The sequence below is a fragment of the Fukomys damarensis genome, unplaced genomic scaffold (genome assembly GCF_012274545.1).
Source record: "Fukomys damarensis isolate Sample0158 unplaced genomic scaffold, DMR_v1.0_HiC HiC_scaffold_20, whole genome shotgun sequence".
NCBI classification, from domain to species: domain Eukaryota; kingdom Metazoa; phylum Chordata; class Mammalia; order Rodentia; family Bathyergidae; genus Fukomys; species Fukomys damarensis.
Genome location: NW_022900932.1, coordinates 8,064,806 through 8,075,355, shown reverse-complemented (window position 1 = coordinate 8,075,355; position 10,550 = coordinate 8,064,806). Strand labels below are relative to the sequence as shown.

At 55.4% G+C, this 10,550-nt stretch overlaps 1 protein-coding gene across 1 annotated transcript in view; it reads left to right on the top strand.

Moving 5' to 3' along the window:
* The first annotated feature begins 2,692 nt into the window (after positions 1-2,692).
* Pgc (progastricsin) overlaps positions 2,693-10,550 on the top strand; it is a 9,503-nt gene continuing 1,645 nt past the window's right edge. The window contains exons 1-8 of the mRNA XM_010617599.1: positions 2,693-2,755; positions 4,278-4,355; positions 6,616-6,772; positions 6,993-7,110; positions 7,546-7,664; positions 8,202-8,401; positions 8,865-8,987; positions 9,530-9,677. Of these exons, the coding sequence (XP_010615901.1) occupies positions 4,297-4,355; positions 6,616-6,772; positions 6,993-7,110; positions 7,546-7,664; positions 8,202-8,401; positions 8,865-8,987; positions 9,530-9,677 (924 nt within the window). The 5' untranslated portion in view covers positions 2,693-2,755; positions 4,278-4,296. The remainder of the gene's footprint in view (positions 2,756-4,277; positions 4,356-6,615; positions 6,773-6,992; positions 7,111-7,545; positions 7,665-8,201; positions 8,402-8,864; positions 8,988-9,529; positions 9,678-10,550) is intronic.

The following is a 10,550-nucleotide window of genomic DNA, read 5'->3' as shown; positions in this document are numbered from 1 at the left end:
TTGCCGTAAACTGTAGCCTACAAAGTAATTGACCAGGACAGCTTCGAAGTGGAAAGGTCACTGGGGATGATGGTGCACACCTGTATCCCAGCTCTCTGGGAGGCTGAGGCAGGAGGATTGCAAGTTCAAGCCCAGTCTGGGCAACTGGATGAATTAGGGACACTCTGTCTCAGAATGAAAAAGGATTGAGGATGCAGTTCAGGGCAATGGCTCTGGGTTCGATCCCACCCCCCAAAAGAAGACATAGCAAGGTCATAAAAAGCAAAGAAAACCAGGAGTTGTCTCAGATTGGAGGAGACTGAAATGAAAACTAAATGTAATGTGAAACCCTAGCTTGGACCCTGGCCCAGAAAAAAAGGACACTACTGCGGCAATTGGTGACATTTAAATAAAGCCTGTGGGTTATTTCAGGGTCAGGCTTAATTATCCTGGGTTTGGCCATTTTCTTATGGTTACTTAAGATGTTAAGGGACACAGACTGAAGTGTGTGAGAGAGCTCTGTCCTGTGCGACTTCTCTAAGCCTAGAGTTATGTCAATGTTCTTAAAAAAAAAAAAAAGCAGAATCTCTCGAATTTACAAAAACCAAATCTCAGCCAGGTGCGGTAGTGCACACTTGTAATCCCTGCCCTTGGGAGGCTGAGGCAGAAGGATCACCGCGAGTCTGAGGTCAGCCTGGGCTACGTAGTGAGACCCTGTCTCAAACAGAAGAGAAAAGAGCTGGAACCATCACTAAAACTTCATGAAGATACTTGCCAAAGACTTCAGGTGTATGGAGTACTTGTTCCCAGAGCTGAAGTGACAAGCTCAGGGATTAGAATTCCCAGGGAAACTTGCAGCTTCCTGGCTCCAGGATTCCCTGGAAAGTGCTGCTTTTAGCCTCCACTCCACCGTCCCTCATCATGGGAGGGTCACTGTTCTGCTCCTTGGGATGAGTTTTCGTTTGGGAGCATGGTGCTATTGGTGGAAGTGAGAGACTGGAAATAACCCAAAAGAATAGGGCCAAGTAAGCCCAGATACCAAAATGATAGCACCCACATAGCCGTGCAGGCGATAACAGAGCGCGCCTATCTTAATTCACGGAAAAGTGAATATGTGGTCTATGTGATAAGAGCAGAACAGGAGTTGCATTTACACATAGATCACAGTTCCCTTAAAAGTGAAGTGTGTACAGTATGAGCTGGAAGATAATTTAGAAAGGCGCGAACTGCTGTTCTTTCACGTTGCTTTGATTTGTTTTTTTGTACTGGAGATCAAACCTGGGACCTCACACATGCTAGGCAAACACTCTCCCAGGGAGCTACATTCCAGTTCCACCTTGATTTTTGTATAGTGATATCTGTGTCGGATTTTTTTTTTTTTTTTTTTTTTTTTTTTTTTTTTTGAGACAGGATCTCACTATGTAGCCCAGGCTGGCCTTCAACTTATAGTGATATTCCTGACTCAGCCTCCAAAGTGCTGGGATTACATGAGTGTGCCACCACACCTGGCTTTAGAATTTTAAATAAGCACTCAGGAGGCTGAGGCGGGAGGATCGCTGTGAGTTCGAGACCAGCCTCGGCTACATAGTGAGTTCCAGGGCAGTCTCAACTACAGAGTGAGACCCTGTCTCAAAAAAAAAAAAAAGAATTTTAAACAAAATTTAGCCTCCAGAAGTTTTGTTGTTGTTGTTTGTTTGTTTTCTGATGGACTGAGGAAGACTGCAAATGACACTGAGATAGGACAGGTTCCAGAGCTCCATCTGAGCATGGTGGGAAAGACTGACATGATTGACTAGTGATGTCTGCCATAGGTGAAGGGTGAGAAAGAGTGATGTGATAGACTAGTGATATCTGCCATGGGACGGGGTCAGGGAGCACAGCAGGATAGATTAGTGATGTCTGCCATGGGCTGAGGGTGAGCAGTAACCACATCTATGCTACGTTGTTGTCAATCCCAGTTCCCAGAGTCACTTTGTGAACCCTGGGAAGGAAGTCCTTGTACTATTTATAGAGCAGGGCAACATCTCTTCTTTGAGTTATAAGTTGTAGGATCTTGGGCAAATCCCTAGGATACATGATGGCAGTAGGGAAAGAGAATCAGACTTCTCCACACTGGAGGGTCTGTCTGTCAATGGGCAATGAGGTGATTTTGGGGTGGGTGTGCTTGGGAAGGTCTTTCAAATGGTGGGTGTGGCACGGACAAAGGCATAGACATTAGAGGACCCTGTGCCCCCTTGGGACAAAGCAAGGCACCTGTACAGGTTAGCAGTGGAGGTGAGCTTGGAAATGTTGAAGGGACCTGCCTGAGCGTGTCCTAGATGCTGGATTTATCCACTTAGCCACAGGAGCCTTTGAGTTTCTGGGTGGGGGCCGCTCAGAGAGGATGAGACTAGAAGCTAAAGAGAGGACCTGAGGTCCCTTCTGGCAGGGTTCTCCCGGGACATCCCTTGGAGTACAGGGCAGAATCTGAGCACAGGGATAATGGGGTGGGGATATAGCCACAGTGCCTTTAAGAACCATCCATGGACTCCATCAACTGTTCATGATTTCTGGAGCCCCGGGCCAGGCCTAAGGGTACAGAACCTTGGTCTCTGTCCTCTGAAGGCTTCCCGTCCACAAGAGGAAGCACATACCCGCCAGGAAACAACAGGATGGGCTAGGCCAGTGCCGTGGGCGGGACATCAGGGTGTCTCATGTCAGGGTAGAAGACGGATGTGGATGAGAACCAGAAGGTTCAGGTGCCTCCAGGCTGTGCAGACTCCTGGCAAGTAGGAAAGTAGGTGTTCTAGATATGAGGGGTGGAAGTGGCAGGGACGGTGGCAAAGGACTTAGTACATCTGGGGTTCCTGAGGAGACACCTGCACTGTCAGAAGGCCAGCTTAGGCGGGCAGGGGCTGCAGATTCCTGGGGCAGGGCAGGATGTGGTGTGACTGGGGTCCAGAGACAGCTGGCCCAAGGATTCTGTAATTTTTTTTCTTGCTGTTCCAAATCGGGGTCCCCCACTCCAGGGAGGACATCCTCTGTCTTACCTTGCACCCCCACTGTCCAGAGTTTAGTGTGTTTCTAGGGACGGCAGAGACCTGATAGGCAGGGACCTCCCGTCCAAGGGCCTGGGAGGCTCCGGCTGGTCAGGGGCAGCAGTAGTCAGAGTGGAAAATCCCCCACTGGCCAGAGGAGGGTGGTGGCTGGCAGGTCTGGTCCTGGCTGCCTGCCTGGGGCCCAAGGAAATGATAAATCTGTTTGGAGCCCTCGGTACAGGCACGAGATGGCACAGTGAGAGCCAGCGGGGCACTTTTTCCACTACCCCAAAATGGAGAGCATTGCTGGGCCAGGGTGGTGGCCCCAGCTCCAGGTCACCTAGGCACGAGAAGCTGTGGCTGGGAAGCAGGGTGGGTACAGGGGTGTGTGTGTGTGTGCACGCGCGCGTGTGTGAGCGCGTGTGTCCTGCGTACGGCCTGGGCCCTGGTTGGGACGAGGACCACTCCAAAGACCCTGTTTGATCTTAAACATCTCTAAAGCAGCCCCAATAACTGTGACTTCAGCCACTGCTCCCCCCGTCCCTTACCAGCTGGACCCCTAGTGCCATCGCCAGCACCACCAACACTGCCTTCACTGACACCATGACTGTAACCAACCCCCCAGGCACGCCAGGCTCTGTCTCCCAAGGACTCAGGGTGCTGGTGGCCAGGACTTGCATCAGACCCTTGAGGGGGTCACCGGTAGACCAGCCGTTGTCCCTCTCGGGGGACAACAGGTAACAACACCTGGAAACTTTTTGGGTGTTACGCCTTGGGGATTGCTCCTGGCCTGCTGGTGGGCTGAGGTCAGGGATGCTGCCCAGTGTCCCCAGCTCGTGGGCCAGTGCCCAGGACTGAGCATCATCTGTCCCAGATGTCAGATGATCTGACACCCTTCTCTCTGGCTCTCCCCATCTCTGGCCCTCTCCCCAAAATGCCCACACCATGGCTCCGCGTGATGGGCGCAGAGTTCCTGGACAAGAAGCAATCTTTCCTTCTCCACTGCACGGCCACTTTGTTCCCTCTTATCACTGTACCTCCTGGCCTCCGTTGCTTGAACTGAAAAGTCAATAAGATGAAAAGTCTATCGTGGCCACACTCCAGAGGGAAAGACACACAGAAATCACTGATACCTGCGCCCTGCAGACCCCCAGGTGTGCGGTCACGCTTTCCCAGGGCAAAGGGGCGGGGTCCAGGCTGAGCCTGGGATATAAAGGACTCGGGAGCACCCAGGTCTGCACTCCGCAGTTTCTGTGGAACTCAGTGGCTTCTCCTCTGCAGCCAGCTGGGAACCAGCGTCATGAAGTGGATGGTGGTGGCCTTGCTTTGCCTGCCGCTCTTGGAGGCGACAAAGCTCAAGTGAGTCTGGGGCCTGGGCTGGCGCAGGAGCAGGGGTGGGAGCCGCAGCCCTTAGGGCAGTGGGCCAGGGCTTGGGCCCCTCTCCACCTCTGCGCCAGAGTTTCTCTATGGGGAGAGAGGGCTCCCAGGCTGGGCTTGGGCAGGACCCACAGGTGGGAGCGACACAGCCCTCCCTGCCGTCCGGAAACTGCTAGTGGAGGGCTAAACACAATGCTCCCCCCAGCTGAGGAAAGGAGGGGCCTGAAACAGGGGGAGCAGTGGCGATGACTGCCCAAGCCACCCCTGAGTGGTGGCTAGGATTCTTCTTAGCCCTTTCTGGATAAGGAGCAAAATAATCCTTTCTCAAAAGTTCCTTTTTGCCCCCCTCCTTTTGTGTGTGGTGGTGGTGGGGGGAACCCAGGGCCTTCACACTGAACTACATCCCCAGGCCTTTCAATTTTTTTGTTTTGAGGTGGGGTCTTCCTAAGTTGCTAAGTGGCCTAGGTTGGGCTCAAACTTGTGATCTTCCTGCCTCAGCCTCCTGGCGACAGGTGTGTGCCACCCCACAGGACCAAAAATTTCCTAGAGGCCCCAAAAGGACTGGCAGATGCTCACATTATGTGAGCAGAAATCTAAGCCAATATAATCTCTATACCCTGAGCTGAGACGGATAACTGGCCACTTGCCTGCGGCTCCACTGTGGCCTTTTACCGGTATCTGTGGGTTCTGCCTCCAGCCACACAGTCAACCTCAGATCGCACTCTTTAAAAACAAAACTTGCAGCCAGGTGTGGTGGCGCACGCCTGTAATCCCAGCACTTGGGAGGCTGAGGCAGGAGAATCGCTGTGAGTTCAAGAACATCTTGGGCTACATAGTGAGTTCCAGGTCATTCTCAACTACATAGTGAGACCCTGTCTCAAACCCGCACCCCCCAAAAAAACAAAACTCGCATCTGTAATGGAACATATACACACTTTTGGGTCATCGTTCCCTAAACTACGCAGCATCACGAGTATGACTTTGAGCTGAGACTGTAGCAGGTGTTTAATATGGAGCTGGCTCAGTCATTGGGGTGGTGTGGGAGGGTATAAGACACACCTGGGCACAACTGCCGCCTTGAGCATCCAGATTTCAGCACCTGTGGAGGCTCCCGGGACCCAGGGACCCTCGGGGAAGGTGGCGATTTCTTCACTGAACCACCAGCTCCTGGCAGAAATGTGCCCTGAGAGGCAAACTCGGTAAAGTGGCAGGCAACAAGCAGCTCGAAGTCTTCACGGCTTTCGGGCAGGGTTTAGCAGAAAAGCTTTGGAAAATGTGGGAGGACTGGGGTTGAGGTGGAGAAAGGAGGGAAAGCAGCAGCAGGAACTGCGGGTCCTGGAGCTGGGCCGGGTGGACGCACAGAGGCTCATGGGTGCTGGCACCACATGGCTGGGAGGGTGACAGCCAGAGTGACTGAGCCTGGGGGACACGGCCAAAACCGTGACTCAGGGCTGCCAGCTCTGATGCTCCCAGGACAACTCGCCAGCAGACCCGGCATCCTGAGGGGCACAGTGATGGCCCCAGGCCATGTGGTTAGCAGTAGGGATAGAATGAGGCTGACCCCGTTACTCCAGGGGACATCTGGGTTACGTTAGCCAGTACCAGTGCCAGAGGGCCACCGGGGCAAGGGACAGTCTTTGGGGTGAGCTTTACCATCTTTGAGAACTATTTTTTTTAAAAAATGCATTTCTCTTGAGCTGGATGTGGCAGCGCATTCCTGTAATCCCAGTCCTCGGGAGGCTGAAGCAGGAGGATTGCCATGAGTTTGAAGTCAGCTTAGGCAAGATAGCAAGATTCTGTCTCAAAAGAAAAAGTATTTATTCCGTTTTTGTTTTGTTTTTGTTTTTTGTTTTTTTTTTTTTTGGACCTGGGATCAAACTTGGGATATGTGGTAGAACCCCTGAGCTAAATCCCTGGCTCCAAAAGTTTTATTCTGAAAAGCAGAATGTCCACAATCCTGCGCAGAAATTACGGGATATTTGAGAATAGGGGGATGCTTGAGATGGGGCGAGGCAGGTACGGGAGGAGAACATAACTTTCTAAATCTTGGAGCAAGCGCTAAGAAGAGCTTGGCAAGCAGGAGAGGGGGAAAAAGAAAGAAGCAGATGGAGAACAGCAGATGGGACACCCAATGACAGGGGCCAGGGGACAGGGTGGCGGGGAGGAGTGGCAGCCATAGCTGGAGAAGGAGCAGAGAAACGGGAGGGGCACCGCCCTGAGCTCGCTCGCTCGGCCAACACAGGATCCCCCTGAAGAAGTTCAAGTCCATCCGGGAGACCATGAGGGAAAAGGGCTTGCTGGACGACTTCCTGAAAACCCACAAGCGGGAGCGCACCCGGAAGGTCACCAACCACTTTGGTGACTTCAGCGTGCTGTTCGAGCCCATGTCCTACATGGACGTGAGTCCTCACCCTCCCGGGGAGCCCCTGTTCCTGTCTTCCCTCCCTCAGGCTTGTGGGGCGTCCCTGCTGCTCTAGAGGCCAAACCCGCAGGGACCCCAGTGGCCGCCTCTGGGACGGTGGCATGGAGGGAGACTTGGGCTGGCCCAGGTTCTGTGTGGGCTGCTGGCTGGTCCCTGTCCCTCCGCTGGGGAGCTGACCACCACCCCACGTCCCCCAGGCGTCCTACTTTGGCGAGATCAGCCTCGGGACACCACCCCAGAACTTCCAGGTCCTGTTCGACACCGGCTCCTCCAACCTGTGGGTGCCGTCTGTGTACTGCAAGAGCCTGGCCTGCAGTGAGTGCCCTGAGGGGCGCCGGGGGACCCACTCCTGGGGATCTGTGGGACTTGTGCCGACACTGACCCATGTGGGCCTTGGGTCTGGGTTCTGGTATCTCCAGCACAGCCTATGCCTCGCGGGGACCCAGCCCCTTGGAGGGCGCAGGGTGGGGGTAAGGTGAACACCCCAAGGCCATTTACCCCTTCATGGCGTCCGCAGAAGCTCAGGAGTCGGCTGGGGCTAGGGACCCAGGGATGGAGACCAGGCCAACCGTCCCACAGGGAGGCCACAGCCCAGGCGTCCCATGCTCTGTCAGCTGGCCCGGTCCCTGATCCCACGTGGGAGCCCCAGCGGCCCCCGACTTGGTGGCCGGGGAGCGGGTGCTGGGAGAGGGAAGGGACACACGCAGGCCTGAGCGCCCGAACATGAGCTCCACGCCCTGCCGTCCGCAGTCACTCACCCCCGCTTCAACCCCAACGTGTCCTCCACCTACACTTCCGCCGGGCAGTCTTTTGCTCTGGAGTACGGCAGCGGCAGCCTCACCGGCATCTTCGGCTATGACACCATGACCGTGAGTGCAAAAGGGGTGTGTGTGGGATGGGGACCCCGGGGAGCCCCTAGAACGCCATGGACAGGAAGTCAGCGTGACAGGCCCACATCCAGCCACTGCTCTCACACTCTGAGGGCCACCCTGTGCCTGGCCCGGGGGACACCGTAAGGAAGCAGAAGGTGTGGTCCTTTTCCTTCAAGAGCTTGAGTCTGGGGAATCCAGAGGGAAAGGAGATTGAGGTGTGGGACTGGGCCAGTCAGGGAAGGCCACTTGGAAGAGGGGACCCTGTAAGACCTGTCACAAAAGGGCGTGGCTGTTGGGCATGGTAGCACATACTTGTAATGCCAGCACTCAGGAGGCTGAGGCAGGAGGATTGCTGTGAGTTCGAGGACAGCCTGAACTACATAGCGAGACCCTTTCTCAAAAAACCAAAACCACAAACAGGAGAAGCTGCAGTGAGGAGGATGAACAGCCCTGGAAGGGGCTCTCGCAGATAGGCTGGGAAAGGTGGGTGCAGTCAGACTTGTCACCTTCTCCGTCATGTGCTCCCACCACCAGATCCAAGAAATCCAGGTGACCAAGCAGGAGTTTGGCCTCAGTGAGCAAGAGCCAGGCAGCACCTTTCTCTTTGCCCAGTTCGATGGCATCATGGGCCTGGCCTACCCCGGCCTGTCCATCGGGGGCGCCACCACTGCTCTGCAGGGCCTGATGCGGGAGGGCGCCCTCTCCCAACCCCTCTTCAGCGTCTACCTGGGCAGGTGAGTGGCTCCCCTGTGTCCCTAGTCCCAGGCCCTGGACAAGTGAGGCGCCAGGGTGCCCCAAGCCTCCCAGCCGGCAGACGGGAGCCCAGCCCGGGTCTCTGAGCCGGCCCCACCCAAACCCCACGCTGTCCCCGCCCGCTCCACAATGGGCAGCATCTCCCACTTCCTCTGAACTTTGAGCCGAGCTGCTCTGGCTCCCGCCTGAGCCCTGCCTGTGCCTCTCTGTGTGGTAATCTGTGGCTTCATCTCCTTTGATCTGTCTTCCCAGCCGTCCTGGAGTCTCCAGGTCCGGCCGGGACTGACCCTTCACCAGCTGTCACCCGCACCGGTGAACACAGGCGGGCCCCGCGCTCAGTGGGGATTCTGAGAGCCCTAGTCTGAGGGGGACACAGTCCACCCTCTGGGAAGGAGCCCCAGGACCGTCCCCGCGTCTCCCTGACTGCCCTCTCTGTCCCCGCAGCCAGCAGGGCTCTTCGGATGGGGGCATGCTCATCCTGGGCGGCCTGGACGAAAGCCTGTACAAGGGGCAGATCTCCTGGACGCCCGTCACCCAGGCGCTCTACTGGCAGATCGGCATTGAAGAGTGAGACTGTGGCGGCCCTGGACGGGGCATCGGGAGGGCAGTGCTGGGGGCGGGGCACGGAGGGCATGGCAGCCTGGCCTCCCAGGGGGCGATGTGGGGTGGACAGGGCACCCGGCCCTACCAGTGAGAAGCTGAAGTGGGGGGCTGATTTGTTCAAAAGTCTCATACTGAATAGGTGGCCCTGGCTTTCAGTCCTGCTAGAGCGTTCCTTGAAGCTTATTTTTGTTTTCTGGTTGTTTGTTTGGTGTTTGGCGACAAGGGCTCTGTGATAGTTCAGGCTGGTCTTGAATGCACTATGTAGCCCAGGCTGACCTCAAACTTGAGGTGATCCTCCTGCCTCAGCCTCCCAAGTGCTGGAATGACAGTATTTGCCTCCACACCCGGCTCATGAAACTTTTGAGAACTAACTTTTGTGGCCATTTAGGTGGCCTCAGTATCCTCTGGAACAGTGGGAGGCAGGGCTGAATGGAAGGACTGGGTGGGCCTGGCTCTGCCCTCGGCCTGACAGGTGGGGCCTGATGCGGCATCTTCTCTCTGTCCAGCTTGCACGTTGGTAACCAGGCTTATGGCTGGTGCTCCCAAGGCTGCCAGGGCATTGTGGACACCGGCACCTCCCTGCTCACCATGCCCCAGGAGTACCTGACCCCCCTGATGCAGGCCTTAGGGGCCCAGCAGAGCCAGTTTGGAGAGGTACGGCTGGGGGTAACCCGCTCCCAGGTGAGGGGAGGGTGGCCCACAGGCACTTGGGGTCTCTCCTGGGGACGCCAGAATGGCCTCGGTCTTCGCCTCGGTGGCCCTGGTGCCCGTGACTCTGGAGGTGGGGGACCTGGGACGCCAAGGTCCCTGTGGGGAGGGGCCGATGCTGGTGATGGGCCCCTGCAGGGCAAGAATTTCCTCTGTGATGAATGAATGCTTGCTGGCCTTAGGGGTGAGGGCAAAGTAGTGGAAATGTGGGGCCCAGGAGGTGAGGGATGTGGACACCCCTTAACCCATCCCTCCTTCACCTTCACAGGCCTGTGCCTGCCCCCAGCCCTGCCAAACACCTGTTCATGAGTCCCTCTCCACCCAGTTTGGGGGACTGATGACCACTTTCTCTACACATCTGTATTTTTTTTCCAGATCTGTATTTAAAAATAATAATAATTAAAAAAACAGTCTTGCTATGTAGCTCAGGCCATCTTAAACTGACTATGTCACTCCAAGAGGCTATTCTCCTGCCTCAGCCTCCCGAGTGCTGGAATTACAGATGTGCACCACAACACCCAGATCTGTAGTGTCTTGTTTGGTTTTTTTGTTTTTGTTTTTGTTTTTTTCTTTTGGTACCGGGGATCGAACTCGGGTCCTTGCTCTTGCGAGGCAGGCCACCGAACTGCTGAGCTAAATCCCCTGCCCTGGTTTGTTTTTGAAACAGGGTCTCACTGTGTAGTCTGGCCTGGCCTTGAACTTATGTATCCCAGGCTGGCCTCCAACTCATAGTGATCCTCCTGCCTCAGCCCCCCGAGTGCTGGGATTATAGCATGTGCCACCAGCTTCAGATCTGTACTTTTTTTTTTTTTTTTTTTT